The 26,111-nt window shown below is 41.8% G+C and overlaps 1 protein-coding gene across 2 annotated transcripts in view; it reads right to left on the reverse strand.

The window, feature by feature from the left end:
• Positions 1-26,111, reverse strand: part of FLT1 (fms related receptor tyrosine kinase 1) — a 370,086-nt gene that overhangs the window by 289,312 nt on the left and 54,663 nt on the right. For both annotated transcript variants that reach the window (XM_078657127.1, XM_078657126.1), the window contains exons 2-4: positions 19,661-19,757; positions 15,574-15,797; positions 4,185-4,309 (exon numbers count right to left, since the gene is read on the reverse strand). In XM_078657127.1, the coding sequence (XP_078513253.1) occupies positions 4,185-4,309; positions 15,574-15,797; positions 19,661-19,757 (446 nt within the window). The remainder of the gene's footprint in view (positions 1-4,184; positions 4,310-15,573; positions 15,798-19,660; positions 19,758-26,111) is intronic.

Consider the following 26,111-nt stretch of genomic DNA (forward strand, 5'->3'; position numbering starts at 1 on the left):
CTATTCACATACATGTGTCAGTAATAAAGGACAGAAAGTGTTTCTTAGTGGCAACAATTGTGCTATGTCACTAAGCGGCACGCTTCTGTGTAACGGAATTAGTTTGCATGGAGCCTGTGAAGGGAATTCATACAACCTTTCATGTCACCAGCAAGGCGCACCTGCAACTGAAATAGAACCATTCTTTCAAAGACTCTATAATGGGAGTTACATTCTTATTGTAGACCGCAGATGCTGCAGTCTTATGCCCGGGACTCCTTATCTAGTAACTACAACGGCGAAGGTCAAGTGCTGTGGACGCTCTTTATTCCCCAGCTCCTTTCCAGACAGGGAGGCAAGGGCATGGCCCAGTTTGAAAATTACTTCTATTCGAATAGACACTTTAAGCAGAATGAAAACAGTGCTTCTTCAGACGCCTACAAGGCTCACGTCATCAAAAGAAACGTATGATCTACAAGTCGCAAGGACGACTGCAGAGATACATACATTATTATCAACTAATTCCCCCGTACATTTCGCGGAAATCCTAAGCGAAATCTTAAATATTTCTGATACCACTGGGGTCTCAAAGGTATTTAAGACAGTATTTTCGATGGCATTAACACCATTCAAAGCCATACTGGGTATTTTTCCAGATTTCGTCCATTCGATTTTTGGCGGACTTCCCCTGATCCTGGGACTAATTGCAGGAATCCTATTCCTAGTCCTTATTTTTCGTTATGGCAACCCATGTCACAGATCAAACTCTCGCGACAATGGAAGATACGATCCTAGCCATTGGATACCGGGACCGGATATCAAAAATCCTGGGACTCTCCCGGCTTAGAGACCTGAACATGACTTGGTTTCTATCATTTCGACCAATGTGGCAAAGGTGTGTTTTACCTGTACTAAGGTGTCTGCTATGCGGAGAAGAATGCGTGTTAGACACCTGTCTGACGCTACAATCGGATGCGCCGGTGGATGCAGATACACTGTTGGTTCCTACCAAGGTTCACGCTTTGTGCTGCCCTCAAAGGCTGCCAATCCTGATGACGGCATTCCTGGAATCTTCACCACTGCGATTGAAGAGTAGTGAAGTTCAAGATGAAAGCAGCATCGAACAGGTACGACCTTCTGTCAGCAATGCGAATCAGAATGTCAATGGAGACAATCATGCGCACGAATGCATGGTTACACCTATTTCCGACTTAGTGGAACTTTCCCATGAAGCTGTTGACAGTTTTTTCGAAAGCCTGAATGATATGATGTTCTCTCCAGAACAGAAATAGAGACTTTTGAGTAAACTCGCACACGGCGTTCCCTGAATTCGGCCTTCAACTTTAAAAATAAAGTCACATGAACAATTTCACTCCAGTTCACGGACAGCAATTTTTTCAGCATGCCCCTTAAAATATTTTTCTACATATTTTTTCCCGGGACACTGATCTTCTGCTTAAAGTAAGAAACTATTCCTAGAGAACTAAAATTTCTATTTTTAGATACTTTATAGACTTTAGCTGCCCGCTGGTAGGTTCACAGATATTTTATTATGTGATGAAATGGTCTCGGACTTCCTTTCTGTATAGCCATATTAAGAGCCATTTCATGTGTATTTCTCATATACCGATAAGCAATAATGCATAAAAATGCGTGTTTACTTTTGCATTTGATTCATAGCTTAAGTGCATGCAATATATATGACTGCAATTTTTCAGTATATTTGAAAATTTCGAAATGCATTTATGTATTTTGGGGTGGTAAGGTATACACTATACTCTATAGTATGTTGTACTATGTTATACTATGCATAGATTAGTAGATATGACCATAGTTAGCCTGGAGTGGGTGTCGTGTATTTCTATAGGTTCTGAATCAGTCCCCCTATTCCTGACCCTATTCTGGTTAAACTAACTATCAAGTTAACTAACAGTCAGCCCATGAGGCAAGAAAACCCCCATGATGCAGATACCGTTATCTGACGCAGTCACACTCCGGCACAGGAACGTGTTATCTGATTAGGTCATAACGCTTGAGATCTAATTAGACAAGCGACATTCCTCCAGCCCCTGATAAGGCATACGACGTTCTCATAACAAATCAAACCTATGACAACCTGGAAAATCCGTGCGGCCATTGTTTTGATTTCACAGAGAACTTTAGTAAAGAATGTGCTAATGAGCAAGTCGTATGACATCTTTATTGACGTATCTATGTCCATCCTTACGTCAATCTCGGCACCTTTAAGGTATAAATATTGCCGACCTTGCCCTATGCAAACACACGCGTGGTGACAAGACGGAGCAGCCATACTTGCCGAAGCCGAGAGCAGAAGCAGACCCCGCTGGCAGCAGCCCCGCCTTCCTGACGCGCTGAGAGACGCGCTGCTATCTCAAGCCGAGAGACCCAGCACCGGCGCTTCTGGGCAGCCCTCGCAGGCAGCCTGGAATATCGAGAGCAGAGAAAGAGATACCATTCCTCATTCATCCTAACTTCCAGGTACAGAACTGAATAACCCCTCACAGAGAATTCTTTAGTTATTCACTTGGCAAAAACAAACTTAACTTAAACTGTAACTTTCTATTCCCGCCCACGCATTAGACTTAGGTCAGGTACACGGGGTAGGCGTATTTAGAAACACCAGTTGAGTACGTTTAGTCAAATGTATATGTGTATGTAAATATATTTTAATCATTTCAAACATCATATGGCTCAGAAACCATATCAATGTTTTTACAGTATTATTTTATACTATTGCTTTTAATGTATGCACTTTACTTAACTATAAGTAGTGCAATAATATCGATCCATTTCTCTTGTACGAGAAAAGAGACTGATCAATAAATAACACCTTTTTATTGAACACGCCCGTCTCTTCCTTTTCTCTACATTCTGATGAGACTAAGAATGCACGTACTGACTGAGTAAAATAATTGCCTTGTGCTCACACGACTCTCGAGATTGACTCTTGATTAGGGGAGAGCAAAGTTGTCATGTTCTATGGTTGTCAGAAACTAAATCCCTTCTTGTCTAATCAGGGAAGTTAATCCTTCCTTGAACATTCGAGAAAGTTTCTAGCGAACTCTGAGCTTAGCTGGCAAACCCAAAAATTAAGTCTAGTATCGACAGTAGTAGACCTAGTTAACGTCTGGCCTAGGCCTTTACTGCTGTAGGTACTATTCCAATGCGCAGAGCCTATTGGGAAAATAGGAGCTACACTACACCCTCTCTCCTGCACCACCAGGAGATTTTCAGGTCCCGAGAGCGAGTCTTGTTTCAGGAAAGGAGCATGAACTATTGTTGGGACACAGATTAGCAATTTAACCATATATGTTTATTGTATTGAGGCGAACATCTGCCCAGATTCGAGAAGGCAGTGATGGGGGAAGAGGTAATTTTATTATTTTTCATTTTTTTGAGTTTCTTTGTTGTTTGCCTTTGATGACAGTGAGGACATTTCTTAGCACTTTCCCACTGTTGCCTTTAAAAGGCTGCACCACAGACTGAGAGCCATTCAGCCTTCCTCTACTGCCCCCATCCTAGGCCAGCCTCCTACATCTACCCTTTGATAATCACAGTTTCCTTCCTTTTTATCCAGGACTGAGGCACATCCTGATACCATTAGAGGCAATTGACAAAAAGAAGCTCTGGTGATCCGCCATCAATAATGTGCAAACGGTGAACAATTAACAGATACATATAGTGAACGAGTGAACTGAACTGAACTGATCGTGCAGCACATCGCCTTTGATAGTGGAATGAAAAAACCTGAACACCGTTGTCTAGCAAGTCAACGAAATTGCACTGTGTCGTGTTTAACTGTGTCTCAACGTATGTAAATGTTGCACTGTTTTAATGTATTTTTCAACATTTAAAAAAACAAGAGTATTTAAACAAATCAATTAGAAAGGTTATACTGAAATTTTTTATTTTTTATTTTGATGGTCTTGGGAATCTGAAAGTGAAGCAAGCATGGTGTCAAAAACTTTAAGGATCTAATTGTAAAATCACTTATATAATGGAAAGAAGAATACGTTTTTATATAGCACACAAAAATATCATTCAAATATTTGTGGTGTATAAATGAAAGCAATTTTACAGAATTAATATATTACCACTCATTGTTAAAAAATAACTAGCATCGACATTAGATTACTACCACCAGCATGGAAGAACTCAGAAATGTATATTGGGGATCCATGTACCTTTTTTAAAGTGACAGTGATGTTTGGTGCTGTGACTCGGCAAGGGATTACCAGTGGGTTTCCTTCTGAGATGTACACAACGTTCGGTATGTCATTGTGGGTTTCTACGAATGGCCGAGCAGTATCTGTGAAAGAATGAAAGAAGGCGGGTTGGGTTAGAATACCACATATGCTCACACCATGTTTGCAAACAGAAAGAGAGCAGACTAGAGAAGCTTTGAGATGCGGCAAAGCCAGCAATCAGCTTTGTTTTTTACGAGATGATCCAAGCCCTGATGCAGACCAGAAAGTCCAATGTGTACACCAACACCATTTCCAATGAGTAAAATCGAACCGCCAGTTAATTCGCGCACAAGTGCAGTTATTTTAGTTTGTTGGCCAACTGAATCTTCATGTGTCAATATTTCTAACACTTGACTGTGATATGCTACCTGGTGTGTTCCACCGAGTGTGGCCTTCCTACCTGGTGCTTTTAATTTGAACATTAATCTAGAAGAGCTATGTGCACCAAACCTGAATTTTGTAGCTTTGTTTCTGTTCTCAGGTTGAAAGGCCCCTTCATCAAGTTTGATTGTGATAACTAGTCTCCAAAACACTGGTGAACTGAAATTGTGGTTTCTTTAACTGCAGAGCTAGATAGCTTATCTATTCAGTTAGTGTATTCACAATGCACTTACACAGGTTTCTGCTTTTTTTGCTACAACACTGATGTTAATCTGGTCATGCTGGGAAAAGAAACTGTCTAAAATATGTAGATTCATTACCACTTACTTTAACTGATTTGGAGTAGTGCCACACTAGATGTGCTTTCTTTCCACCGTTTACGTGAAGCGTAGGATAACTAACTTTTAGTAGTACCTTATCACTGGTGTTTCTTTCTTAACTTTGCCTCAGCTTGATCCATCACAAAGGTCAAACAAGAACCACTGGATTGACGCATATGTCTATTAGCAAAGGCATTATTAAGACACTAATTAAAGATATGTGACAGTTTGCACGTCACTACTGCAAACTCTTTAATTAAAGAATACCATCATTTTCACCTATTCAATGTGCTCGAGGTTCATTGTCAAAACAAAACTTGGTTAAAGACAGTTCAATACTCAGGACAAAAAAAGACTACAAAACTTTGTAAAATGTTGGTGTACACAGTTCACTCACTCACTCACTCTCTCTCTCTCTCTCCCTCAGTTTGTCCTACCTCTTCAAGCCTTGGTAAGAATTAGTCTTAGTAACAAGTTGTTTTGCCACTCTTGAGGTCTCAGATGAGCTGTCAATTGTAATGCAACAAGCTGGTGCAACCCCTAGTAAGGGGTCACAGTTGGTATACACACCAGCAACAAAGTATGCAGTCAGAGGGCTGGTGGAGATACGTGTAGATTTTACGCAACTATGCACAATTTTACACCCTTGCTGATGCTAGACTTCAACGCTTTCAGATGCATAGTTACTAAGTTCTATGTCAAACCCCCTCCAACCATTTTAAATGGCTGAGCATATCAAAGTCCTGGAGCTTAGATCTCTAGAATGCTCTTACTTACCGTAAAGAAAAAGTTATGGACACCAATAATCTTTACAGCGAAAAAGAGAGGCAGACTGAAGCAGATTCAAAGGACCAAGTGGGACCTGGAAATCACCAAATTTTATGTTACATCTGAATATCAATGGTGGATTCTCTTCATGAGGATGAGCTGCAATCATAACTAAGAAAGGATTGTGCCGCTCCTACCTGAAAGATCGGAGTAGGAAACAGGCAGTTACAGTGAGGAAGAGCTCTGTCTATCACTCACAAACACAGACAGAGGGAACTTTCCATGCTATAAGCTCCATGGCTACTGCCGGCATACATTCATGAGGCCGCCATTTGTTTTTGTTGAGTCTTTGTCAATGTGGAGAATATTCTTCAAAAAGATTTTGCTTTAGACAGAAGTAAACAGACTGGAGATCTAGTTCACGGGGAAGACCCTCGGCATCTCTCCTTTATCATACCCGTAACCATCACAGCAAGCACCATAGACAGTTCAATTGCATTTGGGTCTGTTATTAATATCCATTCTTTATTCTATTTTCAGTTCGTCAACCAATAACCAGTCTGGTACCAACCCTTGCCTTCCCTCACTCTTAATGGTCATTCTCCCCTCCAACCCTGCCCTCTGTATCCCAACCTATATTAAACATGGCTGTATATGTCAATTCTAATCACTCACCATCATTTCTCACCAGCACGGTATATTTCTTCCCAGTAAGAAACAAGTATTCTACCATTAACGACAGTCACATACTTATTTTGTCAACAAAGTGTGTCATGTCATTAAGAGTTTGCAGACCAGGAGAACTGCAGAACTCTCAGACTCTCAGCCCCGTTTAGAGATGGGGGAACTGCTTCAGCCAGTCCTGCTTGTGGAAAGCTTTGACCTGGCAGCTCATTCCCCAGAAATAACAGTGGTGCACACACCACTCTACCTAGGGGGGGCGAGCATCACAGTTTTTTCCTTCCCTGCAAAGCCAAGAGGTCCGTGGAGGAAAATGTTAAAATATTTCTGATGTGCACAGAGAATACCCACTATCATAAGGGGCATTTATTTTGATTTCCAGCAACACACAGCCACCTTAGGTGTTTAATACTGGAAAGGAGAAATGAGTGCACAGTGGGTGCAACCCATTGATAAGTAATTGTAATTGCATTTATATAGCTCTTAAGACCCCTGACAAGGCGTCAAAGTGCTATTCGGCGAGTAGCATGCTACTTTGGAACCCAAAAAGGATTAATGGTAAATTAGTATAGGGACATATGAAATTAATTTGAGCGGTGGACATGTGAGTCTGTTACTTGGGTTGAAAAGGATAGTGGAGGGATAGAAGAGGGAGGGGTTTGCATTTATATAAAGCTTGGCACCCCTGATGAGACATCAAGGCGCTTTTCGAGGAGTAGCACGCTACTACTGAACCCAAATATGATTAGTGGGGAATTAGTATAGGGAAATATTAAATTAATTTGAAGGGTGGACATGTGAGTCTATTAGTTGGATTGAAAAGACTAAGGTAACGGATAGAAGAGGGAAGGATCTAGAAAGAGTATATTTGCGATCATAGCAGCAGGAGCAGGTTTGGGGTGGGAAATTCAAATGCTGAACCAGCAGATACAATTTCATAACATAGATTCCTGCTTGACAGGCATGGATCTATGAATAAGGCAGGCAGTCTCTGTCATGGGAAAGGAACCCAAAGTGTGGTAATTGCCAACAGAAATGAAGCTACTAGTAAGCATATATATTGAAATACCCAATTTTTCCCTACCTTAGGACCTGCCTTCTTAGCCACAAAGTGTTCCCTCAGCCATGTATACAATGCATATGAGCTAGGCGTATTTCTGCGTTGAAGAGGTCTGTATGTGCTATTCCTTGAACTAAGGAGGGCGTGGAGAATTAAAAGAACAAAAGGGGCATTGGAGAAATGAAAAAGCCTTCTGCAGAGACAGTAGGGGCAGAAACAATATCCATAATTAACGGACACACGTGAGATGTGCACAGTTTCTCATGTGGGCAAGTGGGTGCATCACTGAGCCCCTTGTAGTAAACCAAGCACACTGGATGAGCTCGGTGCTCATTGGCTTTCATTTTTTGGTTCTGTTATTCTAGTAAATATCTCATTTTGTTTCCTTTTCTTTGGCTCTCCTCTCTTGTCCCTGATTATTTTTTCTCTAACCCAGTCATCATAAAAAGTGGCCTGATCACTTGAAAAAACAGAGCAACAGCAGAGTGGCATGATTACAAAAAGCACATCTTGTTGCACAAATCCGGAAAATCAGGAAAAGGTCAAAGATCTTTTCCACATCAATCAGCAAGAAAATGACTTACTATTCTCAAGAGGCTCGTTCCTTCTTGTCGCAAATTTAAAAGAAACATGAATTCCAAAAGCAGAGTGTGCTGGTGTCATTTCCTGAAACCCACAATAAGGAGGAAGAGTGAGGAAGAGCAGCCATAAAGATTTGAGTCTGCAGACAATGTGTCACCACTTGCTGATGCACAGCCAATCACAGGGGGAAGAGCGGGAAAGGGAGGCACGCCATCTTGAACGCAATGCCTGTGCTTTGAAAGGGGTGATAGGAAGTTTGCCTTGAGTGGAGACATCCGTGTCCTCTGAAACATCACAGTTTCTTTTGCAATTTAGAACACATTGTGACGCATAATAAAGGCAAATTTCTTATCATCGAGCTTTGGAATTACCTAGATTAAAAAGGGGCTGATATTAGAAGAGCCAAACCAATCAAGTCTAACAGTCAAGGTGACCAAGGATGACAGAACATACAGTGGAAGCTTCTGGGATCAGATCACAAATGACATGGGTCCCAAATAAATCCTTCGAAAGTTTAAGAGACTTTGACTCAAGTATGCAAACCTCTCACCAGTTCTCCAACTTAGACTTCTTTGTCTCCAACCCGTCTGCCTCCTATTCCAGAATTGAAAAGGCACACAAATGATAACCCCTCATAAGAGCAGATACCAAATGTGAAAAATTTGCTGTAAGAGGTTTTTGCTCAAACTTTGCCGCATGTGCTGATGGTGAAAGTAACATAGTCCAATAGTTGAAATCTTTCATCTTCCTTTCTAAATAGCTCACAACACTCTTTGCTACTCACATCACCACTCCTCGGTTTTAAATTACATTTCTCACCTTTCATTTCCATATGTAGAGTAAAGACTAAGGGAATGTAAACCAGATAAAATATCTGAACCTCAAGGTGGTAGGCAAGAGTCATTTCAGTATGAAACCTACAAAGCAACCCTCATGCAATGACTACAACTAAAATACCAATACTGTGCATCCCAGCAAATATGCACCACTCTTATCAACAATAGCAAAGATATTGGAGTAGGTAGAACAGGTGAAGAATTAACACAAACGGGTAAAGGCAAGTTTAGGTCTAGGTTTTACTACGTCTACCTGTTTGCTATGGGAATGAGGCACATTTCAGAAACAATGATTAAGTTATTGAAACTAAATGTTGCTTGGGAAGCTTTCTATGTTGCACCAATCTGAGTACTCAATGAAACCAAGACCAACGAAATTGCTAAAAATTAATTCTGGGGGAAAATGCACCCAACTCTAATGTCTAAGATCCACACGGAAAGGGAACTTCACAGTCAGAAATGGCTTTTCTGCTCAAGAGAAGACCTTACAAATGTCGCAGAGTTTGGCTAGATTCCACTTACTTGGGACAATTCATTTCATTTAAAGTGCCTTTTTCATTTAATCATATAAGGAAAGACATACAAATGTAATCCTAGGAGAAGCATGCTAAATGATAAACTGAGTTAAAATATGCATATCACATTGCTATCACTCTTCAACACACTCTGAAGAAAACAGATCAAATATTATAAGATACATGTGCCCAATTTACAGACAGAACTGAGATAGGAATAGAATAGCATTGGAAAACATTCATTAGAACACTTTAATTTTAAGAGGCACTTTCAATTAGGTATAATGCAGGAGAAATAGGGTGGAGGGAGGCCTGCAGACATCAGCAGACTCTTAACTCACAGGGCACATTTGCACCCACTGCTATGACGTGCATGACTGACTTGCTTGCACATACAAACACAGGAACTGCCAAAAATAGATCATTATTTATTTCTTCTTTTATGCCCTTTTATAGGAATATTAATAAAATATGCTTACGCTAATTTTGGCTGTGTTAAGACTAATACAGATAGAAAGCACAGATTTCCTTGCAGCCTCTCTTATTCATGATGTCACTTTGTCAAAACTGCTTGAAAGAAAAGTCCTTCTAACTAAGAATGGTGCTGCAGTTGTGATTTCTTTGAGGTTGGAGCTACACACCCTTATTTCTATTTTTTTTCCTCTTTTTCTGAAGTGAATTGCTTTTCCTCAGCTGGCTGATGAAAATGAAATACGGTTTATTTACCTATTATTTCTTATTTCAATTGTCAAGCTTAGACACCCTGGTGGAAATTGTAGTTTCCCAATGGTTCCAATTGAATTAATTTGCTGCCATAAAGGTTTATGGCATTTGCTAAACTATTAAAGGGAACATTCCAGCTGATTCCAGTGCATCATAAATGTGGTTAGTGGCCTCCAATGGCATCGACTTATTTCCTTTGGTAATTTTATTTAATTGGTTTCTGTATCCCAATGGACACATATAGTTCTATCTTCAAAAATCCTCGGATCACAACTAGATCAAGTCGAATCCATGTGTGCCTAGTAAACCTGAGATTCCCCTATAGTGCTTTATTTATTTCTTCTATCAAATAAATGGAACTGAAACTTTATCCCTTCAGTGACCTTCAAGTGAACGCCAAATATTTCAGGGAACAACAGGAGTTGCACCTTTTATGAGCTTTAAGTTTCCTCTACATGCATGCAACCCACTGCTTTTCAACAGTGCAAAAAAGGAAAAATAGTGACAATAACAAAGTGTTATAATAATTTTATTTTTCCGCACTGAAGCCAGTTCTGGGGCGGGCGTGGCCGTTGTCACAGCCAGCAGGGGGAGGAGTATTGGTGCACTTAATTGTGTATCACGGTCTGGCCGGCCGTCTTGGTCCAGCCAAACAGTCGTGCCTACTTAGCATGTTCTCCACTCGCCTGTATTGCACAGCCTGGGTAGAGAACATGCACAGGCTCCCAGTCCCTGTCTGAGTGCCAAACCAGCTCAGACCAATCATGATGCTCTTGTCATTCTGATGACAGCAGTGTCATGATTGGCTTAGGGGAGCCTGTGTGCTTCCTGCTGCAGGTAAGAGAAGCGGAGGAGAGATGGTGGCTGTGCAGATGTAAGTGAAATGTTCTTTTTTTTCCCACCCCCCCTCGCCCCGCCACCCCCGTTCCATATCAGCCACCACTAATGCAAGCATTCTTTCACCCATGTATACCTTTTTTTCAGGGTGCCCATTGAAAGCTTCTCCGCGATAATAAGAGTAAGTCATACTGTTTTATCACATTGTACAAAAAACATTTTTGTTGAATGGGAAGAAAAGGAAAGGACCATTTTTACAACAACAATTGATAGCTTCCTGAAAACACAATGCAGCCCTTACCGGTCTCGTTCCTGTATTTGTAAATAGCAACACTTTATTGTGCATAGCACGTCCAACGTGAGAAAGAGGCATCCTGGTTAACCGCATGGCGCTCATAAAACAATGTTGCAGCTCCCACAGGAAACAATATGGATCCACTAATGAGGATTCCAATCACAGGGAACCTTTCTTTGCACCTTACCACAAAGTAGTCATCCACGCTTATTTTAAAAAGTTGCTTGATAGTCGCAAGTATCAACTTTCTGAAATTGTCGGTGTTTTATGTACAAGGCCTTCTAAATTTACAGTCTGTAAATGTGTTTACAGATATTCTTAGGAGACTTTCCAAATGCATAAAAATATGGTCAAATATTAGTTAACGCCGTACAGCAAAGAGACACAATAAGGCTGAGTCGGATGGAGCATGGATTATAAGTAGGCTAGTCTGACAAGGTAGGCATTCCAGAACCTGTAGGATCATGTAAGGGAACCTCTGGTAGAGACACACCCTTTGAATAAGGATGCAATGTGGCTGTCCACCATCGGTAGATGGAAATAGAGAGACCTGAGCTTGGCAGGACAGGACTGCATCTCAGATGACATTGTGACAAGCCATGGAAACATGTGATGACTTCCCAACACAAGTGCAGGTGTGCAGGACAGGAATGTGTTTTAGATTTCAATGTGGCAAACTATTGGAAACTTTGATTTCTCTTCACAAGAGCAAGTATGTCTCAGATGGCAATGTGCTAAGTTTAATTTATTCTGCTTTAGCTTAGTTCTTACGCTACAAAAGAAATTCTCTTTCCTGTGGCAAGTAATTTTGCAAAGTGTAGACTGGACCTGTCCACCAGGAACAGTGAACAGCCAAGTGCAAAATGCCAGTTTAGAAACTTAAACAAGTTCCTTTTACCAAGGAATTTTGTAATTGTCAATAAGAGGCAGGCAATGCAAGACAAAAACCCTAAATCCATACTGGACTGCACTGCACTACATGACTTTTATCATGAACATTGGTGGGCAACTTCTTACAGGTTTCTTCTGACATTATCTCCGATCCCGATCCTTACACCTACAAATCACTAATTTCATGTGTGTTCATCTAATTATTTCACAGGAATCACAACAAGCCAACAATATTCAGAATGCATTAGGGCACCCGACAGAGATGCCCAGGAGGGAAACATTGTGCCTAATGGCCTAGAGGGAGGTGGTTATCCTAATGGTATCAGCCTGTTCCCCAAGGCACTGAAAGATGCTCACTTTCTATTGAATAAACAACAAGAATCCACCTGATTGGGTGATGTGTTCCCTACTGTGGTGGGGAGCACATAGTGTTTTTAAAATACCCCTCACACACCATGTGTGTGGTGTGTGAGGGGTATTTTAAAAACACTATCTGCTCCCCACCACAGTAGGGAACACATCACCCAATCAGGTGGATTCTTGTTGTTTATTCGTAGTGTCAGCGAGAACGAATCCACCCCCCTTTATTCTCTCTCTCCCCCCCCATGTTATTTACACTTTCTATCCTGTTGGACCTATCAGCATCCTTCGATACAGTCTGTCATTCCACTCTATTGGACAAACTAGAAAGCATAGTGATACAAAATGTGGCTCACAGCTGGATCGCTTTGTTTTGGCAGACTGTGCCCAAACACTTAGACTGGGCCATTTCCACTCTCCCCCGTTCTCCACCCGATGTGGTGTAAGTCAGGGTTCCTTTTAGAGCCCGGCATTATTCACATCTACATGTCTCCACTTGCAGCCACAGTCCAGTCTCATGTTTTTAAAAAATCTCATCTTATGCCTATTATACTCCAATCATAGTATCATTAACTAAGAACCACGAAACCAGCAGAACAGCCTTTCGGGAGTGCATGACGAGAATAGTCATATGGATGAATCAGAACTATTTTAAAATTAAAGGGGAAAAGACTGATATTTTCTTTGGGAAATGATCTCACAGCTGGTCACTGGACTGGAATTCTACTGTGGGAGTTCTTCTCATTTCTGTAGACTCTGCTGGACACTTTGGCATTATTTTTGATCCTTCTATGGCCAAAACAATACCATCCCTGCCCTATATTTCGCTATTTTGAGAAGCTTGAAAAAAATCTTTCCTTGCTCTTCATTTGGGTATCCTAAACATCTCATGCTGGGCAATAGCTCGCTTAATCTTCCCGACGGCCCCCAGCGCCTAGAGACCCTTACGGGTGATTGTGCGCTTTACAAATGTGGACTTTTTGTGGACTTTTTACTCATGCAAAGAGTTCAGATTGTACACAATGGGGCCACAGGCTCTTCGTTCATATGCACAAATATACATCTATAAACTCCCATCTAAAAAAACTCCACTGACTTCCAGTACGTAAAAGAATAATCATCAAGGCTACTTGCGTATCAAAAAACAGCCTACAGTGCCATGGGCCCCTTAATCTTCATAAAAATATATATAATTCACACACCATACACTTGAATCTGCTTGCATTGCTCAAAACCAGACTAACTAGGCCTACTCATACCTGCCAGCAAAAAAACTGAAAAGTCTTACAATGTAAAATCAGGAAAACATATAATCAAATTGTTTTCTGAAAATTACAAAAAAAACATGGCATTTTTAGTCTACCTACGCTGTTGCCACCCACCTCCTAGTCGGCTTTATCCACCAATTAAGAACCAGTATGTCTTTAGTGGTAGCTAATGCACTCTACAAATACCATTTAATTAGTTCAAATGTAATTTCATCCAGAGTTGGTGAGCACAATACCACATTAGTAGCCCTCACTAAAAGACTATATATAGCTGGCACTTGATCATCACTTGCCATTAAGTTATTGGCTGTAGCATGGTCCATCAAGGACTGACAATGGCATATGGCTAATAGCAAGCCTCTTTAACATGAATACAAAATCAATTTCCTCAGCCACAATCACATAGTGCATGACAATAATTCATCCACACAGTAGTTGTCTTAAGTGTTCATCCTTGGTCTTTATTCCATATCTTGTAATATTTGGTTGTGCTTCAGTTCTTCATCAAAGCTACCAACAGTCACAGTTTTTGCCAACACATTTCGTCTATTGGTATTAACCACAGACTTCGTCAGGGCATGGGCTAAGAATCTACCGGTGGTGTAAGGTGTATCCACCACGATCAACCAACTTTGTATCTTACTGACCAGTAGAAAAACTCCAGTTGTGGCACGTCCTCTATAAGGTAAGTGGGAGTTCAACTTCGCTCTATCCCCAATCTTCATAGAAGTAATCAATGTCCTCCGATCTGATAATGGCGTCTACCAATATCAGATCGGAGTAGTGCGCTGCTCGAGATTGAGGACATTGATTACGCCTCCATTTATTTTTTAGTGCTGGAAGATGTCTCATCCTGCACAAAAACAATAATTCCTACAAGGCAGACACCCTTGCTCAGGGTGCCTCCATTGGCACATGTCTGAAAATTGGGTGCCAACGTAGGGAAAGAGGAAAGGAATGCGGATTGTCTGATAGATACCGTGCATTCCTGCCTTTTTCTTTTGCCGTAGGGTAACTCAACAGCAAAGCTTGCAGTGCTAGCCTACAGCAAAAAATTGTAAATGAGGCCCTCGGTTTCTTTCTCTCGACATACTGATCTCTGGCACCACCTCTGGCAGAGCTATCACCTATGAGTACAACAAAAACTGTTAACAATGTGATAGTGTTAAAGTATTGCTAATGACAAGGAACCTTTCTGCATATACACATAAAAATAAGTGGAAAACAAATGGTCTTTAAATTGGCTGGGAAATCAATCAGGATTCAGGCTGAGAAGTCAACTTTAGCAGATGAAATATAAATCGAACATGATGTTCATAACTTACAACCTTTTCATCATGTCAGTGTGGACACGCACACGTGCACTCACACACACACACACATACACACAAGCATGTTTCGATTTCAAATTTTTGGATTCATCAGTACTGACACTGCTCCTAAAAGTATCCCTAACAGGGTTCTCCAATGTCGGTCCTCGAGGGCCAGATCCATGCCAGATTTTTAAGATAACTACATTTATCGAACTGGGGATATGCTAAAAATCTGGGATGGATCCGGCCCTCCAAGACCGACTTTGGAGAACCCTGCTTTAAGAGCACACAACCCTGCACCCATTTGTAATCATTGGTTACCCGCTAGAACACAATGACAGCTGCTTACCTGATTCTACAGCATTAGCTTGTCCAGCAGGCCCCTTCATAGTGATGCATAGATGATTGATATGAGAAGATGCTTTTCTAAACAAAAAATGTTAAAACATTTTTCCTAAAAGAGAACCTGAAAAACCTACCGGAGTAACCCTCTTACCATGAATAAATATGTAGATTCGAGACTCCAGCTTCTTCTTTTTGGCAGACGTTGACGAGTATTTACAGCTGTAGTAGCCAGTGTCACTCGCTTGAGCTTTGCTCAAGGTCAGGCTGCTGCAGGACTGCTTTCCGCTCCTTCCACAGGCGTACTTCGTGATGGTCAACCTTTTGTTACTCTTATTTAAAGATTCTGGCAATGTCCAGGAACAGCGAGAGTCCCCTCTGCAAAGGAGGTCAGAGGAAACATGGCATCAGGTGTATGCACAGGTATCATTATTATAATGTACTGATCTCAAAGGTGCCAAATGTATATACCAAGGTAATGAGTCAGACTCATGGGACACTAGTGAAAGCAGACAGAAGACAGGCAGTAAGGAAGATAGACAGAAAAGAACATAGGCAGACAGACAGACAGGCGGGCGGGCGAGCTATAGGTAGATAGATAGATAGATAGATAGATAGATAGATAGAGAGATAGATAGATAGATATATTGATTGATTGTATGGTATATTTAAAGGCAGATAAGCAGATGAATGGAAAGGTATAATACGAATAAAAAGAAAAATAGATAGTCAACAACACCTTTTGACTGATCCCATTCTTAGGCCGACTACATAAATGCTGACCTAGAGAATTCTATATTGGCTACATGAAATGCATCTGGAATTGCAGATGTTATAAATAAGAATTTAGGTTTTTAGAGGAAACGCAATCACATCAGTTACATGGAGCTTTTTATAAAATAAACAGAAGGCAAAAAGGATCTTCTTTTGAATATATTTTGTGTGGCACTACAGGAATGCATTTGTGTTTGTGACAAGTAGATACATCATTGGACAATTTACAAAAGTAAATAGGTTTGTATAGAATCATGAAGAGTAGATTACGTTCTCTGATTGACTAAACTGTTAATCCTGTCCCTCATCAGTGGGGTAACTCATGAGGACAGCACTTCACCCAGGGCACAGTTTCCTCAAAGAAACACAGTTCATGTTGGCTTGTTATGGCCTTATATGAGTATTCATTTCCAATCCTTTCTTGCTTGCCCGTCTCTGTCTGGACTCGGGAGCTCCCAGTTTGCTCTTCTGTGAACCGGGCCGGCTTTAGCACTGGTAGCGGCTGGTGCGACAATCTCTTTTGGCGCCCCGCTCTCCCATGACCTCCTCCTTGGATCCTCTCAGTACCACCCAGCATAAGTGCCCCTCGTCTCCCTTTAGCCCTTCTCGCACATACATTTCATTTGTTTTTAAGCTCTGGTAAAGAATCAACTATCCACATAAAATACAGATCTGTTATTTCATCCTGAGCAAACATATTGCCAAGCAGAACCAAGATGTAGGTCCTCCTTGCTCTTATCTTGCTGTCACACCTTTGGATCTAAATTGGTGAAGCTCCATAGTTTTGATTTGAAAATCCCATTGCAGAAAGCTCCAGGGCTCCTTTACCAACTTTCCAGCAGGCCTCTGATATCTGATTCCTTAATCCTCAATTGGTAGCTATTGATTCTCAAGTAAGCAGCCCTCATGTGATCCCCTAGTTGTCATTTATGGACCAATATTACTTCGTTTCATGAGGGCGCTGTTTATACCTTTCATTTCCTCTATAACGGAAGCCAGTTCCAAGGACATGATCTGTTGCTCTCTGATATTAAGATTGACTTCATTCTTTCAAATCCCAGTTTCAAAATCACATGATTTTATTCATCAAGCTTTATATCAGTCAATGTCATGGTTTTCTCTTTCTTGGCAACTTCTCCATGACTGTGTAACTTGGGGCTCAATTCCGGTAAGTACTTTCTTGGCTGATCTTTCCTTAGAGTGAGAAATAATCTGAGTTTCCAAGCGGCTAGGGGGCATATTAACAAGGTGGCGATAATATATTATCGCCGCTTTAGCGTCCGTTTTCGGACGCTAAGTGACGATAATCATATCGCCGTATCAACAAGGCCACTTAGCGTTGGTTTTCAACGCTTTGCGACCCGATTTTTTATCAACTAGCCTTGCATCTCTAATAAGATGCAAGGTAGGCGTGTCTGGGAATACTTCTGGGAAATCTATCACTAACGGGGCTTTGCGATATTAACAACGAGGCCCCGTCAGAGTTAGCGTTGCGATTTATAGCGCTAACAGGGGCTTAACTCAGGAATTTAACATCTGATAAATTCCTGGCTTAGGCATACCTGCAATGGGGGGTGGATTATGTGGCTAAAACCACAGGGCCTATCAACAAGGTTATCGCCATTTTCAATGGAATATCGCTGGAAAACCAGTGGTATTCCATTGAAAATGCATTAATCCCCGCTATCGCTGGGATTTTTATCTCCATGGCGTTAAGCGTGGTAATACAATGCTCACATGGAGATTATCGCCAGGGATAGATTTCCTCACGCTAACAGCGATCAGCGATAATTATCACTGCCGCTTGTTAATATGCCCCTAGTGTTTAGATCCAGGTGACATTTGTGATGCTGTCATGTGCCACCAGCATCAGTAGCCTGTTGGACTGCAATGCAGATGGGCACCTTGATGTTGATGAACTAGAATATTTTAGATATACACCACCTGAACGGCCCTCATTCTGCCATTCTTGATCCTTACTATGTTCACAGTGATTGATAGTTGTACAATTTGACTATATCGGTTTTCTGTAGAACTGGTAGGTAGATAATCATCTTTTCTCTATTGAATGTGATCATATAGCATGAATCACTTATCCAAAGTATGTAACACTTGTCCTATGCCCACGTTGATATCAATGACATTAGTGTCTGATTATACATCTCATCTCTTTATCACATTCATGTAGTAAAGATAATACAGTGAGATTGATAATTCTTAATGTTTTTCCAATAATAATAATAATAATAATCGTTGGGTGTTCTGTTGTTCTTTTTTTTCATACGAAATTGCCCAGCCGACACGTGTTTTGTCGTGGGAAGTATCGCAATCAACCTCTTCAGGGCTGACAAAAAAGCAGACAAATTTGTCCCGTTCTTATCGCTGGTTCTACTTCCATCCCGGCTTTTTTGTCAGCCCTGAAGAAGTCGATTGGGATACTTCCCACGACAAAACACGTGTTGGCTGGGCAATTTCGTATGAAATATAAGCACAACAGAACACCCATCGACTTATTATTGGAAAAAGATTAAGAATTATTGATCTCACTGGGTTATCTTTACTACATGAATGTGATAAAAACATGAGTTGTATAATCAGACACTAATGTCAATGATATCAGCGTATGCATAGGACAAGTGTTACAGTTGAATAGTGAATAGTATAGATGGTCCAGTGGGAGGGTTCAGGGTGTGTATTTCCCTCACCTTTTTGCACCGCATAGAGAATTAATATGAAATTACACATACTCAGGAGGCGCCAGTACCACACTTACGCAAAACCACCTCACCTTTGTTTCACTTATCCAAAGTATGTTTTGATTTTGCATTTTCATTTTTGTTTCCTTCCTCTCTACCTGACTCTAAGATGGCCGCCACATAAGATCTGCCTGTGTGGTCAAGATGCTACTAGTACAGCTCTTGAGTCACTCCAATTGCCCACTGATGCAGTATTTCCAATCCGAATATCTGTTTTCAACCCCATTGGCTCGATCCACTGGACACATTTACTTCCCTGGTGAAGCAGCTGTATTCAACTAGCTTTTTCTACTGAGAGGTGGAGGCCCAGTTGACATTTTTGCAGTTGACTGTAAAGTGTAGGGGGCATAAGGCAACAGTCCCTGTGCACATACATCTATTTGGGCATCTACCAGTCGCCTGAGGACATTGTTGTTACCTGGTGAGCTCATGCGCAACCACATCTTTCCACATTATACTGGGTTCTACTTTTAACCTATATTTGTAACCACATTTTTCAGGAGTCACATACTTGCCCAGATGCTAAGTACTTCTGACCAAGTGATAACGTTACTCCATTGATTTTGTTTAAATCTGTTTTATTTTTCATATGAAGAACAAAGAAAGGGTCTATGTATACACAGCATAGGGCCCACAACCCTATATAGTGCCGGCCGCACTGTTTAGGGGAGGCACAGGTAACGTTACTCCATTGATTTTAAGCATCCTTACCTGCACGCGAGACGTAATGTCTGTTCTGCTTGGAAGACATGTTCTTTGCCTTTAATATTCAGTTGTGGCGCTTTCAATTTTGACCCCGAACTAGGTCCTAAAGAACAAACAAATGTTAAAATTAGAAAAAAAAACATTTTTAAATGGAATGGTATTGTGTAATGGTCCTTAATCTCGATCTAGGCCCACTGCTTTTCAGGTGTGCCTGCACGCTCAAGCCCTGAAGAAAGACACAAGGGTGGTAATGAATGAATAGATACAAATAATTATTAGCTTCCTGGCTCGTTGGCAAATGCACATTAAACCCCAACAGGAAAAACAACTTACATTTAAGACCTTGTTCAAAACGTAGGCTCATGACATTTTGTCTATACTTTAATTTTTACATAAACAAATGCAATTAAGTATATGCCAATGGCTATTATGTACCTGATTACTTGTTGTGCTAAACATAACAAGCACACACTCATAAAATACAGAAATATTATCTTTCCCAGAACATGGCATTTTCCAGGCAATATGAAAAGAGAGAACACTGAAAAAAAGAACCCTGTTGCTCATAGTAGTAATTATGTTCCAGATACCATTAGCCTGCTTCTCACTAACTTTTGCACATCTCTCTACGTCACTCAACAGGAAATGTAGATCTAAGCTATAGCTAAAAGCTACTTCTCATTATGACTCCACAGATGTAGTCAAAGTTATGTAAATAAGGACAGCATCTCGGTTTTTGTTTCTCCGGGTCAGGTATTTTATGCAACATCTCATGACGGCCCCTCCAATCAACAGTAAGGATCCTAGATGTAGAGGGCCACTGGGGGAACGTAGACAGTGCTTAGTTTGAGCCGGTTGCAGGTGGGGGCCACTAGCACTCATTTTTGGAGACAGGCCCTTATTTTTCCTCATCAGACATTTCCCGAGAGCATAAGGGGAAGACATAAATGGAGGCAAAGCAGGAAAAGAAAAACAGAAAACCGTCATCAAGGGAAAAAGTAGGAATCTGAGGTAGTGGGAGAAAGGGGCAGGGAGTGTCTGGCAGTGGATTAAAGAGGCCTGAAGTGGATTCGAGACTACACAGCCTTGGCAGTTGGTGCGCTGACATTTATTAGAACATTGGACTGTTGAGAGCTCCATTGAAGACAACGGAGTAGCCCTGGGCTTACAATGGCTGGTATAAGTCTGGAGCTATTTATGTTCTTCGTGAGTGGAATGTTCTAATAGCCTTCTGCCTCGGGTATACCGGTTGTTAAAGGCCCTTACCCTTGGCTGGGACTTGGGCCTATAACTTAGGTTTAGGGCCTTTAACAACAGGTATAGCCCTCGGCAGTGGACTAAAAGGCTATAATAGCACCAGCTATGGGCTTCTGAGCAGCGCTTTGGACACTGGCACTCATTATTTTACAAATTAGGCACTAGGTGGGGGGGTTCCTAGTCAGTGTCAGACAAGGTGTTTCTTGAGATGAGATGAGTTGTGTCTCCCTTTCCAGCAAAAGAAGTGAAGGATTAAACCTGCTTTGTGATTCGGTTTTTAGGCTTGTGGGTGCATGAATTGAAATGATTGAAGAACTGAATGATTGAAAGAATTCAATGATTCTGCAGTTGGATCTGAAAAGCAAAAGTTATATTCTGTCCAGGGATTGTACCTGGTATCAGGCTACTTAAGTTAACATGGCAATGAAGATCCGAGGGAGAGGCCCCTTATAGTGATGAACCCAAGTCATTGTGCACGTAGAGTAAGGATTTAAATAGGTGCAATGTAGAGGCCATCTTTGAACTGCTTAGTTCCTTTGCTTATTCATCTTTCCAGACAGATTTGGAAACTGTGTGAATACAGGAGAATCTTAAACTGGTGGTTGGCTGGGATTTCTCTGGGATTCTCCATGTATACGCAGATTCCATGGCAGGAATTATGGATCAATTAGGCACTTTCCAAGTCACCTGAAGCTTGTTGAGATGGAGCTGATTCCAGCATCATACAGGTATGTCAGCTCCTATTCATGACGACAGGCAGGCTAGCCGGTGATTGGCTGCACATCTGAGTTCATAGTTAGCTTGAGGCTCAAATTTACTAGATATGGCTGGAGGATCAATACCAAACAGAACCAATCTAACAAAGTTGCAGGGTGGCCCAAAAACAGTTTCTTAAAGTGTCTAGGCCCCTCTAGGTGATGTTGAACGATAGGAATTGAAAAGGAAAGTTTGATTATCACTAGACTAGTTATATAAATGTAAGTCAGGAATGCACATGACCATGCCTTTACATTTACATACCGGGAGCTAGACATGGAAAATAAGTGCAGGTCTTTCTGTACTTAATCTAAATAATGACCTGTTAAAAGGGTCTCCACCTATTCCAAGAGTGAATGGCCGAGAGAGCCTGGGAGAAGCAGAGAGATAATAGTGGGGGGGTTAAGGGAAAGTGTTTGAGTGAGTAGGCTAGTGAACACTCCATTCAAAATAGCATTTTGCACATATAACAAAAACATATTTTCGAGAATTATATTGTAATATGGTGCCACCTAGCAATGGCGCCCAAAGTCTCCTGTTTTATTTCACATAATGTAAGTGCCAGCCCTGTTAGTAAGTGAGCAAGTGAGCGGGTAAAGTGTGAGTGGGTGAGTACGTTGTTTCGTGAAGCTCACTTTCCAATAGGTGTAGTATTGCAGCTTTGGGGGAAAAAACTATTGAGTGAGTGAGTGAGTGACTCGAGTGAGTAAGTGAGTGAGTGAACGAGCCAGTGAGAAATAGGGTGAGGAGTAAGTGAAGAGAGTGGGTGAATGAGACAGTGAGTGTGTGACATCTTATACAAACCTCATTTTGTGAGCTGATTGTGCCAGCAATCTCACTTGAACAAAAAGTGCTGGAACACACCTCAACTCGCTCCTCATCAAGAGTACCAGCCTATATCATGCAAAATGAAGAACATTCCCCAAGACAACCTCAAACTAGTGTTCTGTGCTTCTGAACATTATACTGATGATAGCTCTGCATTTTCCAATATGGCCAATTCTTATGATCAAAACCCTTCCTGGAGGGGACATATGGATGAACAGTGTAGCCTCACGGGCTCAAGTGCAGAAAGTCTTCAGCACGCCTCGGCTGCAGACCGAGATGTTCTGATCAGATTTTTAAAGTCCTTGCAATTTAATAGCAAGCATCCAGAGTTCCCTGTTGCCTATCTAGGAAAATGGCCACTTTGACTGCTGTTGGGGGAGTAAATGCAGCTATTAGCACACTTTAATGGACCCCTTGGGGCTCTGGGCCCCGGTGCTGCTGCACCTGCTGCACCAATGGTAGCTACGCCCCTGAGCCTCTGTCTCTGCCTTGCCCCGTGTTCAACCTGCTGTGGCCGCATTTGGAAGCTGAGGAAGTGTTTATATAGAAACAAATGCAGGGGAAAGCCTTCAAAAACACTCAGCCATTTCTTGCTTGTCTGAACACTGGAAACGCACACATTAATCTGGAAGGACGGCCAGACCTATGTGAAGGGCAGGCAGAGAGGTTAATGTCAGTGGGCATCCGTCTTTTCAAACAGGACTGTACTTGAAGTCTACGTGCTGGAGGATGCATACACCATCTTTCTGCAAGCCTAGTGTGCATTCATTGGAGAGGGTGCTCTCAGATGTGGCACAATGACAACATAGGGCCCTATTTACGAGAAACTAACACAGCACGGTGTCGCAGGTCATTTTGCTGCGCTGCGTTAGTTTTGAGACACAGGGATGCAACATATTTACAACAATATGTCATGTGCTTTTACTTCCGCTTGCGCACACAATGCTGCCATGCGTCAGTGCAGGTACCTTTGCACCATAGTGCAAGGATGCCTGCGTCGTGGGGAGATTGTTTTTGTGCAGGAAGGAGCACCTTCCAGCACAAAACAATCAATTGTGGTGATTTCCTATTCAATGTGCACTGTAGAATGAAGACTGCATTGAAAGAGGAAAAAAACTAGGAGAAATTAAAACATTTCTCCTTGTTGCATCCTGCTACACCACCCCTGGACGTGGTGTAGCATTCTGACGCAATTCCAGGCTTACGATTGCTCGTAAATCTGGAAATGCATCAGTGGACATGTGTGTTGCGTGGAAACACCCACAGCAACACCCATGTCATGCCACTAACACGCAAAGTGTTGCGTGAAATGGGGTGATATTTACAAAAACAAGTAAAGCCACGCAGGGTGGCTTTATGTGTGCTTGTAAATATCACGCAGCAGGTTGCACCGCCGGTGCATCATGCAACGTGAAACACCGGCGACGCAAGGGGCTTGTAAATAAGCCCCACAGTACTCAGGCACCATTTACCAAGCTGGCAGCATGCAGCTCAGTGCAGCACGCACCACTTTTGTTTAACCAATGTTCCAGGTCCCTAGTGGTGGTCAAGGTTTCATGCAATTTAAACCGGGTTTTTAAAAATTTTCACTTTCAAAACACGACTCCAACAATGCTGCTCACCAACCAGCAGGAACACAGAATGTGCGGCATAAATGGAAGCCGCAGCGTTGAAGAGTTACCGCTTTATGGTCTGAGCTCCCCCTTGCAGAGATGTTGCCCTTTATACGTTGCACCCGACAACTTCAAATCCACTATATCGGAGGCACTGCATCACCACCGACTGCAGTAAATGTTTTGCGTAAAGGTTGTTGGTGGTATCTTGTCCCTTGTCATTATTTCTTTTGTGGATGAAACGCATGCCAGACATCAGTCACCCCCAATGTGTCTAGAAATTTGGTAAGCTGGGAGGTGCCAGCCCCCAACACCCCACGGTCTGTCCTATGCCAGTAAGCCACCCTGTTTAGGTCTCCTCCCAGGACCCCAAGCTTGGGCGTTATCTGAGACAACAGTCTGCCTAAGGACTCCAGGAATGTTATGTTATTGGTAGTTTTGTAGCGCGCTCAATTATTAGGAGTATCCTGGTGCATAAAGATGCAGATAGTCAACAGAAGAGCTAGAGTAGTTAAGGTGTAATTTTAAAAAGGTGGGTTTTGAGTGCTTAAACCCCACTCCCCACCCTAATCTTCAAGAACATGAAGTATCTGTCCTGGGAGACAGCAGAAACCATTGCCAACTGGGCGGAAGAACCACATGATCTCCTTGTTGCATATCCCAACTACCCCCAATGTGAAACAGAACCTAAAACCAGAGTGAGTGACTACCATTGGGAGATCAGTTTATAGAGGGAAGTACTGTGCACTGTACTACTGTGCCCTCCCGCCCCTCCATCCAACACCTAATTGAAAGCTTCACCCTCCTTACAATATGCCATTTCCCCGTATTCAGCTATTGGGTGCACCAGCAACCACGGAGATGTTTTCCTATCTGAATCTGCCTGACTCAGCATCCTGATGGGCATCATCCTGATCTGGTTTCTGCTGAGGTGGAGTGTCAGCAGCCGCAGTTCGTGTTGCAACAGTAGGCGCAGTCGCTTACTCTGCATTTAGGGGTATGTTTCTATCTAGCCTGGTATTATGTTTCTCCTCCACCCACTTCCAGGCTGCCTCTGGTCTTTCAAAGAGAAATGTCCAGGATTGGAACCAGGGATTTAGCTTAGCTGGGTAAAGGAGTATATAGTGGATGCAATAAAAAATGTGGGGAGATGGAGGTAACGGTTAGGTTCACCCTCCAAAGTACCTGTAGTTCACAAAAAATCTGTAAATGTCAGATCCAAAAAACCTAACCAAGGGAATGGGGATTCCGCTGGATCTGCGAAAAAAGACCCATGTCCTGAGAAAAGAAAATTCTTTTCTTGAGTTCCCTCACTCCCCCAGGATTGCCTCTAGGTGACATGCTTCATCATTGGGGCCATCCCAAACAGCTGCAGTTTGGGGCGGGCTGTGACTTGCGGAACTGTGTAGGAGCACTTTTTGTGGAAAAATGTGTAGTGCAGTGTTAGTGGAGTGGTGAAAGTGATGCTAAAATTACCTAGCAAGTGAGCTAATATTTTATTCTTGCTCCTAGTTGGTATGGATAAAAAGGGGTTAAATAGTAGGGAAAAATGTAACTATTATGTATATACAGTCCTTAATATTCAGCTGATATGTTTTGAGGTATCCCCTAAACCTCTTCTTCAGGACTACACGGGGACGAGCCCCCATATGTGCCACTCCTTGTGAAAACCTATAATAAAGAACGAATGTACACCCAATGTGTGAGCCCCCGATTAAAAATACATATGGTTTTGTTTTTAACTCGTAGTGTCTGTTCAGGGAATAATTATTGAAGAATAAGAGGAACCCCCTTAACACCCAAAGGAATAGGGTATTATACAATAGTATCACAAAAACAGTTTCCTTTGGAAAAAATTATATCCTATCTACCTTATATATTTTGTAAGTTCCATTCAATCCCAGTCACTTGCACACTATACATACATTGGAAGTGAGACCATATATCCCCTACAGATAATCATGACAACTTAAATTGTAAAAAAGTGCAAGTCATTTTATTGG

This window comes from Lissotriton helveticus, chromosome 8 (genome assembly GCF_964261635.1).
Source record: "Lissotriton helveticus chromosome 8, aLisHel1.1, whole genome shotgun sequence".
In the NCBI taxonomy this organism is placed as follows: domain Eukaryota; kingdom Metazoa; phylum Chordata; class Amphibia; order Caudata; family Salamandridae; genus Lissotriton; species Lissotriton helveticus.